This window comes from Bos taurus, chromosome 1 (genome assembly GCF_002263795.3).
Source record: "Bos taurus isolate L1 Dominette 01449 registration number 42190680 breed Hereford chromosome 1, ARS-UCD2.0, whole genome shotgun sequence".
In the NCBI taxonomy this organism is placed as follows: Eukaryota; Metazoa; Chordata; class Mammalia; order Artiodactyla; family Bovidae; genus Bos; species Bos taurus.
The window spans coordinates 80,412,640-80,433,760 of record NC_037328.1 but is presented as its reverse complement, the minus strand read 5'-3'; the positions used below and the strand labels follow the sequence as shown (position 1 = coordinate 80,433,760).

At 43.5% G+C, this 21,121-nt stretch overlaps 1 protein-coding gene across 2 annotated transcripts; it reads left to right on the top strand.

Annotated features, from left to right (window-relative positions):
- Positions 1-6,162: 6,162 nt before the first annotated feature.
- Positions 6,163-19,368, top strand: ADIPOQ (adiponectin, C1Q and collagen domain containing). Of its 2 annotated transcripts, none has more exons than XM_024995232.2 (3): positions 6,163-6,218; positions 15,999-16,205; positions 17,103-19,368. In XM_024995232.2, exons 2-3 carry the CDS (start codon positions 16,007-16,009, stop codon positions 17,624-17,626), a joined length of 723 nt encoding a protein of 240 aa, XP_024851000.1. In that variant the 5' UTR covers positions 6,163-6,218; positions 15,999-16,006; the 3' UTR covers positions 17,627-19,368. The 2 variants fall into 2 exon arrangements, with proteins under 2 accessions (XP_024851000.1, XP_015327629.1); XM_015472143.1 differs by lacking the exon at positions 6,163-6,218 and adding an exon at positions 10,937-11,086.
- Positions 19,369-21,121: the final 1,753 nt, after the last annotated feature.

The following is a 21,121-nucleotide window of genomic DNA, read 5'->3' as shown; positions in this document are numbered from 1 at the left end:
TTGGAGAAGGAAATGGAAACCCACTCCAGTGTTCTTGCCTGGAGAATCCCAGGGACGGGGGAGCCTGGTGGGCTGCCGTTTATGGGGTCGCACAGAGTCGGACATGACTGAAGCGACTTAGCAGCAGCAGCAGCAGGAATTATAGTCCCTAATAATGGAGGCCATTTCCCAGCTACTAGGCCATTAATACATAGCATGGTCATCCAACCAGCCTGTAGTGAAGCAGAGACTGGAATTCAGGTTTCCCAACTCCAGGTCCAGAGTCCTCATTGCCACAGTAGCAATTCTGGACTCAGCCAACGTATATGGAGTCCTCTTGTATGCCGAGTTCCATGTCAGAATATGGGGTTGGAAAGTTTTTTTAAATAAAATCTCCCAATTACATGTTTACTCAAATATCAAGCTTTATAAGTAGATAAACTTTCAGATATGACCTTAATACTTATATCTTAGAGCTTTGCATCATGCTATTTTCATTGGCCAAGAGGATACTTTCTCCTGATGAAGAATAAACACACACAATGATCAGTACAGAGAATCCTGAAATATCCCCTCCATGCATTTGAAAACTGACTATATGAAAAAAAAAAACATTTAACATTAGAATGTAAAAGACAAATATGTATTAAAATGGGTGCCGGGCACACTAAGAATGCAAAAAAAAAAAGCTAGATTTTACCTTATTTTTTAAAACATGAGTTGCTAATGCAGTACTCTAAAGCTGAGCATCAGTTTTTCTTTCAGATGAAGCAAGATAACCCATATGAAAGCCCCCACTATGTACACGTAAATAATGGACCAGTTAGAGACTGCCAGATGTACTTGAAAGTCAATCAGAAAGTTTCCCCAACTCTCGAAAATCTCACCCTGCCAGAACTAGAAAATCTCACCCTAAAAGAACTCTCACCAAGGACTGTCTTAGGACTTCATCCTCCTTTCAACTAACAGAGAATTTTGGTGTGAGGAGTGGTCCAAGGATACAGGCTCTCAAACATATGAACCGAGGGTTGCTTATTTGAACTGGCCTCCTTGCTGGTAAAAGTAGGTTGCTGTTAGTCCAAAGAATGAATGACAAAACAAGAGTCTTATATTTGTATCTGAGTTTGTCTTGGATAAAGTGCAATTGTAGTCAAGTCTTTGGAAGAGATAAAGGAATGAAAACTTTTTTTTGGTCATTTCTAGGAATTGGGGGATGGAGTGGGAGGAAGGCCACAGGGTGTGTTTCTTCTGTGTCTTGATTATACTGACTTATTTTAATTAAGATTATTTTTAAAAAAATCACAATTAAGCAAAAATATATACAATACTTAAACATACTTATGGGAGGGAGAGATCACATGACCTGCTATTTTCAATACCCTAGTCCCCATGCTGACAGGGGACTGAATGGTAACCATGACACACCCTGGAGGAAAGGCTCACATGTATTTGATTATTTTACTTTAGATAGTAACAGTTCAATCCTGGGAAAAAGGCTAGCCTCGAGGCGTCTCTGACTGAATGTTTTTCAGTCTCAGTCTCTAAACCAGTATGCCACAGAATTGTGTCTTTCCACATGTTGGCCCTTGTGTAGTGAATGGCAGATTTCCCTGAGGCCTCAAAAGATAGGCTTGCACAATGTTCCTGTCTGACAGCCAGGTAAGCACAGTAGCCATGCGATTTGGGGACTAAAGTCATTCCACGTCGCATTCCATGTTGTGCAATCATTTAACCTTGCTGTAAACAGCTGTATTCCCATAAGATTGGAAGAAAGTATTTTTTATGCCAAACTCAAAGCTACCCTGAAGTAAGTGCATGAGTCTTAGTATCGTATAGTCCATCAGGAGGAGTGAGAGCAGGTCCTGGAAAGCATATGAGTTTTGAAGCCAGATAGACTGAGTTCCAGTCTTGGATCTGTCCAAGATTGTACAAATCTGGACAAATCGCTTAAACTCACTGAACTGCAGACACTTGATTTGTAAACTAGGAGACAGAGTTATCTCCAAGGGGAAGATTAAATAGAATCATTCCCTGATTTTCCATTCAGCATTTATCATTGCCCATCTTATACCAGGTCTTATTCTTGGAGTTTGAGGGTAAAACATTGAACAGGCAAGGCAGCTGCTTTCATGAAGTCTACAGTCTAGTATGGAGAGACACATAGTAATACAAACCCAAAATAAATCAGAGAAGCCACAATAAAAATAAAATATTGGCGTAATTGAGCGTTGCTGCAGTTGTTCTATGTTTTCTCCTCAGTCCTGCTTCTCAAGTAAACTGGAACCTCATTTTCATAAGCCTCTTACCTAAGCCAGTAGGCCTTTGGGGAGAGACACTCATGACTCTAATCTCAAAGGCCCGATGTGACTCCTCTCAAAATATTTGCATATTAGTAGGAGGCTAGGCTTTAGATACAGCTGATGTTGGCAATTGGATCTCTGGTTCCTCTGCCTTTTCTAAAACCAGCTTGAACATCTGGAAGTTCACAGTGCACGTACTGCTGAAGCCTGGCTTGGAGAATTTTGAGCATTACTTTACTAGCGTGTGCTGCTGCTGCTGCTAAGTCGCTTCAGTCATGTCTGACTCTGTGCGACCCCATAGACGGCAACCCACAAGGCTCCCCCATCTCTGGGATTCTCCAGGCAAGAATACTGGAGTGGGTTGCCATTTCCTTCTCCAATGCATGAAAGTGAAAAGTGAAAGTGAAGTCGCTCAGTCATGTCCGACTCTTAGCAGCCCCATGGACTACAGCCCAACGGGCCCTCCGTCCATGGGATTTTCCAGGCAAGAATACTGGAGCGGGGTGCCATTGCCTTACTAGCGTGTGAGATGAGTGCAATTGTGCGGTAGTTTGAGCATTCTTTGGCATTGCCTTTCTTTGGGATTGGAATGAAAACTGACCTTTTCCAGTCCTGTGGACACTGCTGAGTTTTCCAAATTTGCCGGCATATTGAGTGCAGCACTTTCACAGCATCATCTTTCAGGATTTGAAATAGCTCAACTGGAAACCTCCACTAGCTTTGTTCACAGTGATGCTTTCTAAGGCCCACTTGACTTCACATTCCAGGATGTCTGGCTCTAGGTGAGTGATCATACCATCGTTATTATCTTGATCATGAAGATCTTTTTTGTACAGTTCTTCTGTGTATTCTTGCCACCTCTTCTTAATATCTTCTGCTTCTGTTAGGTCCATACCATTTCTGTCCTTTATCGAGCCCATCTTTGCATGAAATGTTCCCTTGGTATCTCTAATTTTCTTGAAGAGATCTCTAGTCTTTCCCATTCTGTTGTTTTCCTCTATTTCTTTGCATTGATCGCTGAGGAAGGCTTTCTTATCTCTTCTTGCTATTCTTTGGAACTCTGCATTCACATGCTTATATCTTTCCTTTTCCCCTTTGCTTTTCGCTTCTCTTCTTTTCACAGCTATTTGTAAGGCCTCCCCAGACAGCCATTTTGCTTTTTTGCATTTCTTTTCCATGGGGATGGTCTTGATCCCTGTCTCCTGTACAATGTCACGACCCTCCATCCATAGTTCATCAGGCACTCTATCTATCAGATCTAGTCCCTTAAATCTATTTCTCACTTCCACTGTATAATCATAGGGATTTGATTTAGGTCAAAAAGCAAGAGAGTTCCAGAAAAACATCTATTTCTGCTTTATTGACTACGCCAAAGCCTTTGACTGTGTGGATCACAATAAACTGTGGAAAATTCTTAAAGAGGTGGGAATACCAGACTGCTTCTTGAGAAATTTGTATGCAGGTCAGGAAGCAACAGTTAGAACTGTACATGGAACAACAGACTGGTTCCAAATAGGAAAAGGAATACGTCAAGGCTGTATATTGTCACCCTGCTTATTTAACTTATATGCAGAGTACATCATGAGAAACGCTGGGCTGGAAGAAGCACAAACTGGAATCAAGATTGCCGGGAGAAATATGAATAACCTCAGATATGCACATGATACCACCCTTATGGCAGAAAGTGAAGAGGAACTAAAAAGCCTCTTGATGAAGATGAAAGAGGAGAGTGAAAAAGTTGGCTTAAAACTCAACCTTCAGAAAACTAAGATCATGGCATCTGGTCCCATCACTTCATGGGAAATAGATAGGGAAACAGTGGAAACAGTGTCAGACTTTATTTTTCTGGGCTCCAAAATCACTGCAGATGGTGACTGCAGCCATGAAATTAAAAGACACTTACTCCTTAGAAGAAAAGTTATGACCAACCTAGACAGCATATTGAAAAGCAGAGACATTACTTTGCCAACAAAGGTCCGTCTAGTCAAGGCTATGGTTTTTCCAGTAGTCATGTATGGATGTGAGAGTTGGACTGTGAAGAAAGCTGAGCGCTGAAGAATTGATGCTTTTGAACTGTGGTGAGGTAGAAGACTCTTGAGAGTCCCTTGGACTGAAAGGAGATCCAACCAGTCCATTCTGAAGGAGATCAGCCCTGGGATTTCTTTGGAAGGAATGATGCTAAAGCTGAGACTCCAGTACTTTGGCCACCTCATGCAAAGAGTTGACTCATTGGAAAAGACTCTGATGCTAGGAGGGATTGGGGGCAGGAGGAGAAGGGGACAACAGAGGATGAGATGGCTGGATGGCATCACTGACTCGATGGATGTGAGTCTGAGTGAACTCCAGGAGACGGTGATGGACAGGGAGGCCTTGGGTGCTGCAGTTCATGAGGTTGCAAAGAGTTGAACATGACTGAGTGACTGAACTGAACTGAACTGAAGTGACTGAGCACAACACAGCACAAGACTTAGATCCGACTTTTATTTTACTTTGCTGGGGGCTTTTAGGCTCTGTGTGGTCAGTAGAGGTGGTATTTAGGGGCAGGCAAATACTTGCCCACCCTCTGCCTGAGGACATCTGTTTCTGAATGTCTGCAGAAATTATTGCTGGGATCCTGAGCCCTTGCTGGGGTCGGAATTTAATGTATCAGAATTTGTGGCTTGCAGGAAGTGGCGCTGATCCTGTCCTTCAAAAACAGAATGTGGCTTTGCCAAGACAGAGTTCAAGGTGATGAACACTGCCACTTTAAATCTAAGCCTTCTAGGAATACCTGTGTGCCTTAGCACCACTCCAGGCTGCTCCTAACCCAGGGGAGGGTTCCCCAGTTAGGTGGGTACAGGCTCAGGCTCTGGCAAAATGGGGACTCACACACATGTGAAAAGTTAGTTTTCAAAAGCTTACCCAGAATTTTGGAACCAGAAAATCCATGAAAGATGCATCTATATGTGCATCTTTAGCATATTAAAGCTAAAGCAATCTTTAGTGATTAAATTAATTTAATTTAAATTAATTGCTAATTAAATCTTTAGCAATTTAGCATCCTCTGTATGTGCTAAATTGCTTCAGTTGTGTCGTACTCTTCGCCACCCTATGAACTGTAGCCCACCAGGCTCTTCTGTCTGTGGGATTCTACTGTCAAGAATAATGGGGTGAATTGCCATGCCCTCCTCCTGGAGATCTTCCTGACCCAGGGATTGAGCCCACGTCTCTTGTGTCTTCTGTATTGGCATAAAGTGGTTCTATACCACTTGTACCACCTGAGAAGCCCAATCTCTCCTAGTTAGTATTTATTTTCTGATATATTGAATTTGAATCACATACAGGTTGGAGCTTCAAAATCATTTGGAACCCAAGGCCTTTAATAATCTTAATCTGGCTCTGCCTCACACCACCCCAGAAATGTTCCCTCACCTCAGTCCTCAAAATTAGCATGCAAAATCTTTCCCCAGTCTGGGGTTCAGGCCAGAGAGGAAAGGATGTATTGTATTTCTTGCTATACTGCAGTTCCCTGTCATGTAGAGTGAGTGGGAGCTGATGGTGGTAACTGGTGCCCCAGACCACCAGGCAATTCATTTTACATGAAGAAATACTTTGTTTTCCTGCTTCTGATCTTGACCCTTGGTCCCGTCTTCTGTCGCTGTTGTAAGAGGCAAAGATAAAGGCCAAAGCCTGGAGACATAAGTATGATGACTGCAGCTCTACTTGGCATCCCAAGCCCGAACTGGGTTGCACCAGGTTCCCTGGAGTGGCAAGCCAAAGGAGCTGCCAGGGGCACGTGTCTACCCATTGGTCTCTGGCTCTCACTGTGCTGGCCAATGGGAAGGGACGGCGGTGGGGCGGGGGCTGCTTGTCCCCATGAGTACCGAGCTGCTGAGGCTGCGCCATCGCCTCCTACTTCCACCCTGACTGAAGTCTGTGGCTCTGATTCCACACCTGAGGGTAAGGACGACTGATTCAAGTTCTAGGCTGGAGGTGAAGGGTCCTTACCATGGAGCCTTTGGCTGGGCTGTGCCCAGGCTGCCCTGTTAGCAGGGTGGGGAGGGATACAGGCAAAACCCCAGTCAGGGCAGCACTGGTGGAGGCCAACAAGCCTTGGGCTTCTGCCTCGATTTCCCCAGAGCTCCAAGAGAAAAGGGACTGTTGCCTCTGGTCAAAATGTCTGGGACCATCCTGAATTTTGTCCAGTTCACTCTGTGGTAAAGATGCTTAACCAAAGAGAAGGTTGGGGTCAGTGAAGTGGGAGGGATGGTCCAGCAATAAAGTTCAATTATATGAGAGGAGAAGATGATACATCACTTCTCAGCTGACCAAGTAGGGCAGAGAAAGAAGCACATGAAGAAGCAGCTTGGGTAACGCCTGAGCTCTGACCTCAGACTGAGTTTGGAGTCCGACTCTGCTACTGGAGTCTACTCAGCAGTATTTATTGAGCAGATTTTACAGGCCAGACCCTGGGTGCGGTTTGTGAGATACAAAGATGGATGAGACATGGTCCTTATCTATAGATTTTGGGGGGTGTCTGTAAACACATGGCTATCTACACCATTGTGGGGATATCTCACAGGATGATGAAGAAGTTCAAAAGAGGTAAGGTGAGCAAGCAGCCTGGCATCTACTGGAAACTTATGAAAAATCTTTTTTGTAGCAGACACCTTCTGACAGAAATCATGATCTGTCTGGCCTTACCAAGCCCAGTCCTGCCTGCCCTGGGGAGGGCTGCACTTGAGGCATCCTGGCTGTTTCTGGCCATAGATGCAGAGGCTGGAGTGGAAGGGATTTTAAAGGTCAGGCTGGCCATGTGTGTCTGAGGATGCAGGTCCCTGGTCTGGGGAGACTCTGGTGTTCAGATCAAGCCTCAGGACGGGTGCAACCACCTCACTCCTGGGGATTCCTGTTCTTAGGGGTAAGGTCAGCTCTTCCCGACAAGGTTGGGAACAGGGGGGACTTGATGCTGGCAGAGTATGTGCAAAGGAGCATGAGGGTGTCAGCTTTGTTCTTGAAGATGAGCAGTGGGAAGGGAGCCCGAAGCTTAATTGGCTGTTCTTGTTGCCTCCCTCCCTTCATTCTTGAGGATTTGTAAAGAGGGACAGAGGACTGGCTTCTGGCGGTTGTGGGGACGGACTTCCTTCTTACTCCCTGTCAGGCTGGGGGGCCAGGGGCTGCAGACTCTTGGCTGAGGTTGGGAGGTAGAAGCTTTGGACACTAGAATGTTTAATTAGGAATTCCTTCATGTGGAGAGAGACTGGTCCCAGAGGTGTGTGTGTGTGTGTTTGTGAAAGAGAGAGAGAGAGATGAGTGTGTATGTGTGTATGAGTGCATGTGGGGAGGGGGGGGCGGGCATGAGGATGCTGAGTGAAAGCTTTCAGGTCACCCTCCTGGGTGCCAGGCAGAGCCTAGCTGATTTCTGGCTCTGCCATTTATCATTAGATTGTACCAGGTAAAATTGCCAATATTCTACCATTTTTTGACCTTTAAAGACAGCAATCTCATTTAATTCAGCCCAAGAGTCGCATGCTCTTAAGCCAGTATCTTGGTCTCTTCAAACCTCTGATTCCTCTGTAGAGTGGAGTCAAAGACAACGCTAATGAGGAGGATTAAATGAAATATAGTTTAAAACTGCCTTATGCAATTTATACTGCAAAATACTCTTACCAACTTCAAAGTGTTCTCATGTTCCTCATCTTACATGAACTCATTTAGCAGATTAAGGAACTGAGTCTGAGAAGCCTTTTTTGAGGCAGTAATAATGTGATGGCATCTCTCGGGGATCTTCTCCTTAATCTCTCAGTTTCCCCATCTCTGAAGTTGGGGATATTTTCTTTGCTTCATGGAGTAAAGATTGAAACAAATAACAAATGGCATAGTGATGGGAGGTGCTACTGTGGGAGCTGGTTTCTATGAAAGTGAAAGAAAGTGAAGTCGCTCAGTCATGTCCAACTCTCTGTGACCCCATGGGCTATAGCCTACTACGCTCCTCCATCCATGGGATTTTCCAGGCAAGAGTACTGGAGTGGGTTGCCATTTCCTTCTCCAGAGGATCTTCCTGACCCAGGGATCAAACCTGGGTCTCCCACATTGTAGGCAGACACTTTACTGTCTGAGCCACCAGGGAAATCCTATGAGGATCTAACAATGCACCCCTTCCTCCCCCTTAGCCTCCCATTTGTACAAGCAGGGCAGAGGTGAGATGGTTTCTGGGGTCCCTTTCAGTTTTGTTGGACTCTGCGATCTGTGCTTTAATGCCCTTTCCTGTTGGAGGAGTTGGCATTGGCTTTGGTGACCTCTCTCCCCCATCTTACTCTGTCTCCTATCAGTCCCAGAGGAGACTCCATGCATTTCACAAGATTCTGCTGCTGTTGCTGAAATTCCAGCAGGTCAAAGTGGAATTTCTCATACTCTTAAATGAAAATGAGGGACTATAATATGGACCTTTAGGATCCAGAGAACATCATGGCCCATCCCCTTGTATAATTTTGAAAGCAAGCTTATCCATACCTGTACACAGTGCGCCATGAAAGCTAGTGCGGTAGAAAGAACCCAGGCTTTGGATTTCAACATGCACCTCTCCACACTTCCACTGGGTTGGCAAAAAGTTCATTTAGATTTATGGAAAAACTTGAATGAAATTTTTGGCCAATACTTCTTATCCTTGAGCGGAGGTTACTAAATTTCTCTGGTCCTCAGCTTTCTCTTGGAACTGAGTCCTGACCCCCTGGAGTAGTCGTGAGGGTGAAATGAGATTAAAGGGGAGTGGATGTACAAAGGGTGGTCCACAGCAAGTGCTCCATAAATATTTGCTTGCATCTCTTTACTTATATCCCTGGAGGAGGGTATGGTAACCCACTCCAGTATTCTTGCCTGGAGAATCCCATGGACAGAGGAGCCTGGTAGGCTACAGTCCATAGGTGGCAAAGAGTCGGACATGACTACTTATTTGTGTGGAACATTTTACAAGTTTATAAAATAATTCTTGATACTTTAAGTGAACCTGTTCTCACAACAGTATTGTGAAATAGTCTATTAATAGGTAAGGATAAACTCATTAATAAATCAGCTTTGCTTGCATAGAACACGAAGTCTGGGAGGTGGGTTGGGAAGGTAAGTCACCCGGTCAGTTAATGATGGAGCTCAGATTAGAAGCCAGGTCACTGGATCATGACCTGGGGTTTCTTCACACTATTCTCTCTTCTATCCCCCATCCAATGGAGTGGAATATTAGCAGGCAAATGTGTGACCTTGATGCTGTTTTCCTTATTTGGACTATGCCTAAGTGTCCAGCATTATGCTTCAGAAGATCACAGTTTGATTTCCAGCTCTGCTGTTCAACATCTCTGGGATCTTGAACAAGTCACTTAACTTCCTGGAAACCCACTTTTCTCATCTCTAGAATGGGTATAGTCATTGATAACATTTATTGAGCACTGACACGTGCCAGGCACTGTTCTATATACTTTATGTGGATTGTACCTTTTATTTTATTCTTTTCTTAGGTTAAAAATTTTTTTATTTCGCTGTGCCAGGTCTTAGTTGAGGTATGTGGGTTCTAGTTCCCTGACCATGGATCAAACCCAGACCCCCTGCATTGGGAACACGGAGTCTTAGCCACTGGACCACCAGGGAAGTCCCAGATTGTGCTTTTTAATCCTCCAACAAGCATATGCCTGAAACATGTTACAAGGAAGAACAAATTATTTTCACCCACGCACTGAGGTCAGAGAACATGTGCTCTCTATTTTACCTCATCCTGTCTCTCAAAATGGTTGTGAAAATTAAGTGAGATAATAAGTGAAGTGAGGACTTTAGAAGTGGCATTCTACAAAGACAAAGAATTATAAGTGGTATTAGGATTAGCTTCATGACCCATGTAAATGATTTCTTTATAGGTGCAATTGAGCCTTAGAACTTAGTCTTAGATTACAGTTTTATTTAGTTATGTTTTCCCCTTTAGAAAGAGAGGTCTTTCAAAATCAAAATGTAATAATTGCTATATTTAAATAGGGAGCACACACAGTTTTAAAATAAATTGAAAGTTCAGCATCTCTGCACTGACTTTCAATTGCTATCAATTGATGATTTTTTCCATCTAGAACTTTAGACGATAACCTTCTTCTTTAGTCAGAATCTGTTCTTCGCAGCAGAAACATCCTAGGATTGTGTGCCCATCTGCCCTCCCTCCCTCCTTCTATTACCTCCATCACCTGTCACTGTCATGGAATCCAGACTCATTGCCCCTATGAGAGGAGAGATTGTTCCTTAACACTCCCCTTGAGCTGGGAAAATAGAATCTTGATTTTTAAAAGAAGAGGAGGAACCAGAGAATCCAGGAGACCTGATCTTTCAGTCCTTTCAATGATGTGGAGGAAGCCCCCAGTGACCCTGCATCTGTGGGGCCCTCTGTAGCTGCCTCCACCAGTTCTCATGTTCTGGATTCTCTCCTCCTGTTTCTCTGTGGAAAAGAACTCAGCCTTCCTCATTTCTGGAGAAAGCAAGCACAGAGCCTCTTGGTAGTCTTCATAGGAGTTTTACTTCTAACTCCGTAGAGGAAAAGGATGGAGGTGACAAGTTGTGGGAAGGTTGGACAACATATAAAGTCTTAGAACAAGTATTTTCTTTAAACACAAAAGGGACTTGACTGATCTCTTCTTGGCTTTGCAGCTAACTCCTCTCTTTCTGCTCATCTTGGCCTAAATTGGGCTTCCCTGGTGGTTCAGCAGGTGAAGAATCCACAGGAGACCTGAGTTTGATCCCTGGGTTACGGAAGATCTCCTGGAGGAGGGCATGACAACCTACTCCATTATTCATGGACAGAGGTGCTTGGAGGGGTTTATGGGGTTTCAAAGTCAGACATGACTGAAGGGACAAAGCACAAGCCTAAACTATCATTTTCATTTATTTCCGGCAGTTATTGAGAACAATAACTTTGAATCCTCCAAATCCAGTAGAGGGGGACAAACGTACAGGCTGATGATAAGAGAGCCTTGGCTAGGGACTCATCCACCAGGCGGCAGCCTCTGTCTCTATCCGCACCTACTGGTTGTGTTGCTTGTCTCTCCTCTCAGCCTGCAGGTCACACTCTCAATTCTTGCTTTACTTATAAGATGATATTAGAACTTGATATTTGATAAATGATGCAGTAGATCAATAGAGAGGAAAAGTATTAAATAAATGTCTTTTAAACAGCTAGTCATCAAATAGGAAGAAATCACTTGATTATCTTAGATCAAAGCTTACCCAACACAAAATATCAGAAATGGATTAAGGAGTGAAATTTAAAATACACCAAACAATAAAAGAGAAGGAAATAAAGTACTTACCAAATCCTAGTATGGATAAAGACTGTTTAACACTTAGAAGCCAAAAAAAAAAAAGAAATCAACTGAGTTGTTTATATAAAAACTAAAACTTAAAAAAAAACCCTAAAACTAAAACTTCTGTCACATAAGAAACAGGATAAGCAAAACAGAAAATAATCTTTACACTAGAGGTAAATCATAGGACACATGACTAAGGGCTGATATACAGAGCTCACAAAAACTGATTCAAAAAGCTCATTGTGGGGAGGGAGGAGGGAGGAGGGTTCAGGATGGGGAACACATGTATACTAATTAAATAATTTTCTATTAAAGAAAAAAAAAAAGAAAAAAAAGCTCATTGTATCCCTAATGAATCAACTGATAAAGAACACTAACAGATATCAAAAATGAAGACATTAAATTAGGAAATAAGCATTTAATAAAATGTACAACTCACTAATTATCAAAGCAGTGAGGTTCCATTTCTTTTGCTCACTAAACTAAGATCAACAAAACTGTTTGCAATGATTATATTCAAAGTTGGGGAGTGCACTTAAGACAGGCTTTTTGTATACACACTGATGCACTGCTGTGGAACGGCATGACAAACTATACTTTGGGAATATGTATCAGGAGCCTTAAAAATGTTCATATCTTTTGGTACAAAATTTTTACTTCTGGGATTATGTCCTAGCAAAATATTAGTTTAGGGATAAGCTATGTGCCAAAGATGTTTGTTAGATTTAAAAATGTTTCAAAATGAAAGTATGAAATGTTTCAAAATGAAAGTATGTTTATACTTCAATAAAAAGGAAATGTTGACATATACTCTGGTTATATCCACTTGATGGACTAGTACACACATTTAAAATGATGATTACAAAAATTAGAAAATTGCAAAGCAAAAATTAGAGAATAAAATTTCTAGGAAAATATTATTTCCATTACATTTAAAAATAAGCAGATAGATTCTTGGGAATGGGGATTAGTTTATTTTCTGTAGTTTCCAAATTATTTATCTTACTATTTTTAATGAACACACATGTTTGTGTGTATGAAAGTTGAGCATACATATATATAAGTTTATGTATAATTATATATATGAATAAACTTAACAATAGAATGGAAAAGACTAGAGATCTCTTCAAGAAAATTAGAAATACCAAGGGAACATTTCATGCAAAGATGGGCTCGATAAAGGACAGAAATGGTATGGACCTAACAGAAGCAGAAGATATTAAGAGGTGGCAAGAATACACAGAAGAACTGTACAAAAAAGATCTCATGACCCAGATAACCATGATAGTGTGATCACTCACCTAGAGCCAGACATCCTAGAGTCCGAAGACAAGTGGGCTTTAGGAAGCATCACTATGAACAAAGCTAGTGGAGGTGATGGAATTCCAGCTGAGATATTTCAAGTCCTAAAAGATGATGCTGTTAAAGTGCACTCAATATGCCAGCAAATTTGGAAAACTCAGCAGTGGCCACAGGACTGGAAGAGGTCAGTTTTTATTTCAATCTAAAGAAAGGCAATGCCAAAGAATGTTCAAACTACCACACAATTGCACTCATCTTACAAGCCAGCAAAGTAATGCTCTAAATTCTCCAAGCCAGGCTTCAACAGTACGTGAACTGTGAACTTCCATATGTACAAACTAGATCTAGAAAAGGCAGAGGAATCAGAAATCAAATTCCCAACATCCGTTTGATCATTGAAAAAGCAAGAGAGTTCCAGAAAAACATCTACTTCTGCTTTATTGACTACACCAAAGCCTTTGACTGTGTGGATCACAATGAACTGTGGAAAATTCTTAAAGAGATGGGAATACCAGACCACCTTACCTGCCTCGTGAGAAATCTGTATGCAAGTCAAGAAGTAACAGAACTGGACATGGAGCAACAGACTGGTTCCAAATTGGGAAAGGAGTACATCAAGGCTGTATATTGTCACCCTGTTTATTTAACTTATATGCAGAGTACATCATGTGAAATGCTGGGCTGGATGAACACAAGCTGGAATCAAGATTACCAGGAGAAATGTCAATAACCTCAGATATGCAGAAGACACTACCCTGGCAGAAAGCAAGGAGGAACTAAAGAGCCTCTTGATGAAAGTGAAAGAGGAGAGAGAAAAAGGTGGCTTAAAACTCAACATTCAGAAAACTAAGATCATGGCATCTGATCCCATCACTTCATGTCAAATAGATGGGGAAACTATGGAAATAGCAAGAGACTTTATTTTTTGGGCTCCAAAATCACTGCAGATGGTGATTGCAGCCATGAAATTAAAAGACAGTTGCTCCTTGGAACAAAAGCTATGACCAACCTAGACAGCATATTAAAAAACAGAGACATTACTTTGCTGACAAAGTCCATCTAGTCAAAGCTATGGTTTTTCCAGTAGTCATGTATGGATGTGAGAGTTGGACTGTAAAGAAAGCTGAGTGCTGAGGAATTGATGCTTTTGAACTGTGGTGTTGGAGAAGACTCTTGAGAGTCTCTTGGACTGCAAGGAGATCCAACCAGTGAATCCTAAAGGAAATCAGTATTGAATATTCATTGGAAGGACTGATGCTAAAGCTGAAACTCCAATACTTTGGCCACTTGATATAAAGAGCTGACTCATTTGAAAAGACCCTGATGCTGGGAAAGACTGAAGGCAGGAGGAGAAGGGGACAACAGAGGATGAGATGGCTGGATGGCATCACTGACTGAATGATGATAGAGCTCCTGGTGATGGGCCATCGAGGTGGGATTCCAGACACAATGCACAATTCTAGGGGTAAGATTACTTATCAGGGATTCTTCTGCATCCCTCATAGAAGAACTTCCTCCTGAAGCCAAATTCAGTGCTGGAAGCTTTGTGAAATCTATGAGACAAGCAAACTGATGAAAAAAATGAGTCTTTAGGGTAAAAAAATACACATGGACCATGTCTTGTTTAGAGTCAGTTTCTTGGGATTCGCTACATTTCAGACTCCACAGAGGGTATCAGTGATGCCTGTGATCCAGGATCCTAGGACCAGTTTCTCTGTCTGATGCTTTCAGTAAACTAATAACAGAGGCAGGGATTGAGGGGAACCAGAGGCCCTGTGCATGCAAGGACTGTCTTTCAGGAGGGGATATGGAGGGCTGGTTCTGAGACAGGGAGTCCCTTGGCCAACTGTGCCCCTTGAAATTTTTCTCAGGGCTTCCAGAATGCATACTCTAAGTGCACTCCATTCTCTTTCCCTCTTCCTTTCTCTTTTCCTTCCTTCTTCCCTCCTCTCTCTGTATTTCCTTTTTTTTTTTTTTTCTACAAAAGTATTTATTTAGTCCTTGTTTTATACTGGTGGGACTTTCTTCGTGGCTCTGATGGGAAAGAATCTGCCTGCCAAGCAGTAGGTGCAGGTTCTATCCCTGAATCAGGTAGATCCTCTGGAGAAGGAAATGGCTACTCACGCCAGTACTTTTGCCTGGAGAATTCCATGGACAGAGGAGCCTGGTGGCCTACAGTCCATGGGGTTGCAAAGGGTCTGACATGACTGTGCAACTAACAGCCCCCCGCCCCTGTGGGTGTGCTTAATGGGTGAACAAATAAAATTACAGTACAGGGCAAGCAGTGCTGTGAAAGATAAGCAAGGGCTCTGGGAGAGGACAGAGGAGGAACAGCTGAGGACTTCCAGATGGGGGAGGAGGACAGGGAGGACTTCCTAAAAGAGAGGACAGCCCATGTGACCTGAAGTCCATGTAGGGATCATGCAGGTGAGGGGGTGCAGCTAAGGGGCTGCACAGGCAGAGGTCAGTGGTTAGTCTCATGGGACAGTGTATCTCTGGTTGTCTGACCAAGGCTGTGTGTGTGTGTGTGTGTGTGTGTGTGTGTATGTGTGTACATGTGTAGTTGTGTGTGTGTGAGCATGTGTGCATGCAAGTGTGTAATAAGCCAAATGTCTAACATATGGCCCAGGAGATGGGGAAAGGAAGAAAGAGAATGGGAGAGAAAGGAGGAGGAACAGACATAGAAAAAAGGAAAAGGGAAGAAAAAGGAGGGAGCCAAGAGAGGGAAGTGGGAGTTGAATGGAATGATCTGAGTCATCATTCTTGGAAAACCCAAGGGATAGAGTCCTGACAAATGGACTCTTGGAGCTTTCCCCATTCCTCATACTGTGCTCAGATCTGAGGAATTGGAGGAGTGCTGTCTCACCATCACTGGTGGTGGAAGAAAGGAGATCACACCTACAAAATAAGGCTAAACACTGAAAATTTCAGGTCAGAGAGAGCACAAGGTGGGCTGGAAGAATCAGAAGTCTTTCCAGAAGAGGTGAGTGTTGAGGGAGCGGGTCTGAAGCAAACTCTGCAGAGCTGGCCAGAGTCCTGCTCGGATCCTGACAGGGGAGCCATGTGGGGGTTGCTCTTTTGTGGCTGACAGTGTGTATCTGGGTTCCAGGGCTCAGGATGCTGCTGCAGGGAGCTCTTCTACTGCTACTAGCCTTACCCAGTCATGGCGAGGACAACATGGAAGATCCCCCGCTGCCCAAGGGGGCCTGCGCAGGTTGGATGGCAGGCATTCCAGGGCATCCTGGCCACAACGGGACCCCAGGCCGGGATGGCAGAGATGGCACCCCTGGTGAGAAGGGTGAGAAAGGAGATCCAGGTAAGAATAAAGACTTTCGCATCCTCCCATCACAGACTCCTCCTGGGTAGAGGAAGGCTTCTAAAACTACGAGAGGGCAATAGTTACTGACTAAGGCCCTTGTGCAGGGAAGAAACAAAGCTTTTTGATGTGACCCATAAGCAACTTAAAGTGAATTATGGATTGGCCTTCTAGGGGTGAACACACGTGGTCCCTTTAAAACCAAGTACCCTTGGCTCTGTTCTACCCACACCACCTTCCCCATCCTCTTTCCCATCTCAGCCTCATCCATCCCTATTCTCAGTCTGCTTATACTCCTATTTTCCTTAATGTCCCCTTAGTTCCCATTCTATCCAGTGGCATTCAACCACACTTACTGGGACCTCCTGCAGGTCACAGTCCTTTTCTTGGAGAACTCTTGCCCTAGTGCACAGGACTGTTAGACGTTACTACCAGAGGGTCTACTCCAAATATGCCAAAGTGAATACGGACAAATGCCCAAAGAGTGGAATAGAGAGAAAATGCCCTGGATGCAGACCTGGACTGACAATGAAGGCTTTCAGGAGGAGGCGGGGCTTGAGTGAGACCTTGGAGGATGGGTATTGGGCAACCTAGACAGATGGGACAGAAAAGTCCCCTATGTATGACTGGCTGAGCCTGCACATAAAGTACTGGCAGGGTGGAGGGTCTGTGATGGAGACTTCTGGAGATAAAGTTGGAGGGAATTTATGGGAGCCTGTGTTATGGGGGGATATGGAGGAGAAGGTTATGGCTGTCCCTTTTGAGAGCTCTCGTTGGTTCCTTTCTCTGTAAGTCAAGCATATTGTAGGTAGGGGCCACGGGGACAGTGTTTTAGGCTGAAACCAACCTAAACAGGAGTTCTGTTCCTTGGGTCACAGAGGTCTTCTTGTTCTCTAGGTCTTGTTGGTCCTAAGGGTGACACTGGTGAAACTGGAATCACTGGGATCGAAGGTCCCCGAGGCTTTCCAGGAACCCCAGGCAGAAAGGGAGAACCTGGAGAAAGTGCCTATGTATACCGCTCAGCATTCAGTGTGGGACTGGAGAGACAGGTCACTGTCCCCAATGTTCCCATTCGCTTTACCAAGATTTTCTACAATCAGCAAAACCACTATGATGGCACCACTGGCAAATTCCTCTGCAATATTCCCGGGCTGTACTACTTCTCCTACCACATTACTGTCTACCTGAAGGATGTGAAGGTCAGCCTCTACAAGAATGACAAGGCCCTGCTCTTCACCCACGACCAGTTCCAGGACAAGAACGTGGACCAGGCCTCTGGCTCCGTGCTCCTCTATCTGGAGAAGGGTGACCAAGTCTGGCTCCAGGTGTACGAGGGTGAAAATCACAATGGGGTCTATGCAGATAATGTCAATGACTCCACCTTCACAGGCTTCCTTCTCTACCATAACATTGTTGAATGAGCACCATTAACTCAGAGTCTCCATTGGGCCAAGCAGCACAAAGTGAAAGAACAGTCCACAGGTCTACATTGTAGTTAGGAGACCAATTTTATTATCTAGCTGAGGGGATTCTGAACATCATTCATTTATTCATTGATCAAGTACCTTTTTTAAGAAATGATATACTATGTTCCCAGGACAGTCTTGAAGAAGACATGTCCCCTGGCCTCAAGGATCTGTTGTGTAGTGGTAATGGAAGGATGATAACATTTACTGGGGAGTTTCATATACATGACAAGATAACTAACTACAAGAAAGTATTTGACAGTGATATTCTGTGCCTGCTGTTTTTCCTTATGTACATGTCAATCCTATGAAGTACACAGGACAATATTCTTCTCTTTTTTACAGTTGCATTTCTGAGGATGCCTAAGTCACACAGGCATTAAGTGGCAGAGTTAGAAATCCAACCCAGGGGTGTGGACCTTTTCCAGTATATGGTGTCTGTTTTAAGGACTATATAGCCTTTTGGTAGAGTATTGGTAGGGGTCTCCAACCAACTCATCTGAGGACCTTTGAACTGGCCTTCACCACACATTAAGCCTTTCCTTTGAAGCACTCCCTCAGAGAAGGTGGTTCCATGACTAGGTCTCATTCCAGCTGGACTACTCTATATTTCCTCTTCTCTATGTCTTTCCTCAGACCCTTCTCTCTGACCCAGAAAGTTGACTCCATCTCCACATGTTCAGACCTTCCCTATTCCTCAAGACCACCAGGTTGGAAAGCTTCTTTGATGTGATATCTCTTCTTTCCTGCAAGTCTTCCTCACACCTGGGCCCCTGTGCTCTTCCACGTGTCACCATGGATGAGAGTCCTGAGTCTGTAAGACATCCTCCCGCAGGCCAGGAATAATTACCCACAGAGGATCATGCTTCCTGCACCCTGAATCCCCTTGCAGGTCCTTGATTGATGCCTCATGAAGATCAAACTCTGGAACCTCCTATCTACCCAGAGTTAACTCCATTTCTGTCTCTCCATATAACCAATCCCTATCTACAAAAACAGTTTTATTTTAGGAACTCCTTGATTTTAAACTCCTAATCTTTGTTCCACTGGATGGCTTGAATCTTTTCCACTGAGTTTAGGGATGACTGTGCTTTCCAGAACACTTAAAGAATTTTCCCTTAAGGAAGTAGCTTGAGCCTGCAATGCAAAGCCCATGAAAGGAGTTGGAAACTATTCTTTCTTAGAGCACCAACACGGCCAGGGGAGACCTGGGCCTCCTGAATCTATTCTTGCTCTTTAAGAAGTGTTAAAAAAAGAAAGAAAATGAAGAAAAGAAAATGATAACTGAGATGACTATTTTAATTAGCTTGATTGTGGTGATTGCTTCACAATGTATGTCTGTATCAAATCATCAAACTGTACACCTTAAATACAAGTACTTTGAATTGTTAAATATTCCTCAAAAAAAAAAGGAATTACAGATAGTTGATGAGGGTAAACATCCTCTCAGGATAAAGATGAGTGATGCTCTTCAAAGATTTTAGCAAAAGCAGAGCTAATAGCATCTGTATAAATATAGAAATGGAAAACTTAGCTATTTGCTTGCAGCTTTAAATTCTGAATGATTTCCTTTTGACTATTCATTAGGCAATTATGATATTTACATATAAAGCTTAATTTTTTAAAATGCTTGTATATCATTATTTTCTACAAGCAAAGATACTATCCAGCATTAAAAATAGAACACTTATTTCACAGATCTTTTGTTTTCATTTTTGGAGAAGACATGGGGTTTGGAGAGGGATGAAGAGGGGTAAACCTTGTGTTAATCAGAACTCTAATTTGTGAATGACAGATAAGATGTCCTTGCATTTCACTGGCTTTGGCTGGGTTGTGTGCTCATCTCTGACCAGTCACTGGAGTCAGGAGGATGTAACATATTTATTGGCCTAATTGATTATGGCTCAGGCTGGAGAAGGAGTATTTTCCTTAAAGCAAAATCTGGACCGTTACCAGAGTGGTAGATTAAAGCCTTTGCTATCTGTCACATGTACCACTCAGAGTTTGGTCTGGGATTTTAGTAGTTTAATTCTTTTTTTAAAAATATTTATTTGCCTGTGCCGGGTCTTAGTTGTGGCACGCTGGATCTCAATCTTCATGGTGGCCTGTGGGATCTTTTAGTTTCAGCACTAAAAGGGGATCTAGATCTCTGACCAGGGGTGGAATCCAAGTCCCTTACATTGGGATTGAGGAGTCTTGGCCAGTGGACCACCACAGAAGTCCCTGTAGTTTAATTCTTGAAGCCTCTGCTATGCTTTTTTTGGTCTGTTCTGCATGTGTACACTGGGGGTTGAGTCTGGTACTTAGGGAGGGTCCCAAACATAATTAGCAGAGGTCCTGTTCCAGCTCTTTCCTTTCTGGCATGTCCCTATATTCTCCAGCCCCCAGGGACCCTCCTTTCCCTGATTCTTATTGCCAGGAAACTAGGGTTCTCTCTGAATTTTATATTCTTGCACTACTGTGCAGTCTTGTGTGACTTAGGCTATCTTGAGGGGGATAAAGCAGCAAGAGAAAAGAAAGAAAGGTGGGCTACAGAAAACAAGGATTACCCACACTCTTTGAATAGCATGGTCCATTTCACTGGTTTCTCTGGTCAGAGAGAGAGATATTTTTGGAGGAGGGAGTGAATTTTAGATGCTTGTGTTGCTGCTGTTGCTGTGGCAATGCAGGCAGTGCTTGGGGCTGATCCTGGCAGAGCTGGAAGAAAAAAGAGAAAAGAAAGCATATTTTTAAAAGTGGGATTTCTCTTACACTCTCTGTAATGCAGGGATTGCTTTTTCTGGTCTCAGCAAGAGGTGATTTCTCCTGGAAATGGTGATTTCTCCCAAAATGCCTAAAACACAATTCCAAGACTTGGCCTGCCTTCAGGTCAAATCCATGAGACAAAGAAGGAAAAACCCCCATAAAACTCAGCCAGGCTATGAGTTGTTATTCAAGCTTGGACTTCAGCCCTCAATCTGTCTGCCACTATTTACTTTTTAGACTCTTCAGATTTGTTTTTCTGCATTGTGTTTAGAGTTTTGGGTTGTAATCACTGGGAAAGGTAGAATCTGCCTGCAGAAGACTCAGGTTTGATCCCTGGGTTGGGAAGATCCCCAGGAGAAGAGAATGGCTACCCACTCCAGTGTTCTTGCCTGGAGAATTCCCTGGATAGAGGTGCCTGGCAGGCTACAGTCCGTGGGGTCACAAAAGGTCGGACACAACTGAGCGAGTAACACACACACATCCATCCTGGCTGGTGCCAGATACCCCATGTCCCAGTATAGTCCTGAAGAAAGATAAAGGGCAGGAACTGAGTGATGGCAGGAGCCCCAGGAAGGCACATAAATTACCCTGACATTGATGGAAGTCAAAGAAAATAAGTCCAATCTTGAGACAGTCCATTGTTGAAGAAAGAATGTGGAGGGTACTGAACACCCCTTGGCCAGGGGAGGCTGGGGTCAGGTGAGG

Excerpts from the sequence above, each read along its gene's own strand:
- ADIPOQ (XM_015472143.1), top strand. Across the intron at positions 16,206-17,102 it reads GGGTGAGAAAGGAGATCCAG|GTCTTGTTGGTCCTAAGGGT; the intron begins GTAAGAATAAAG and ends CTTGTTCTCTAG.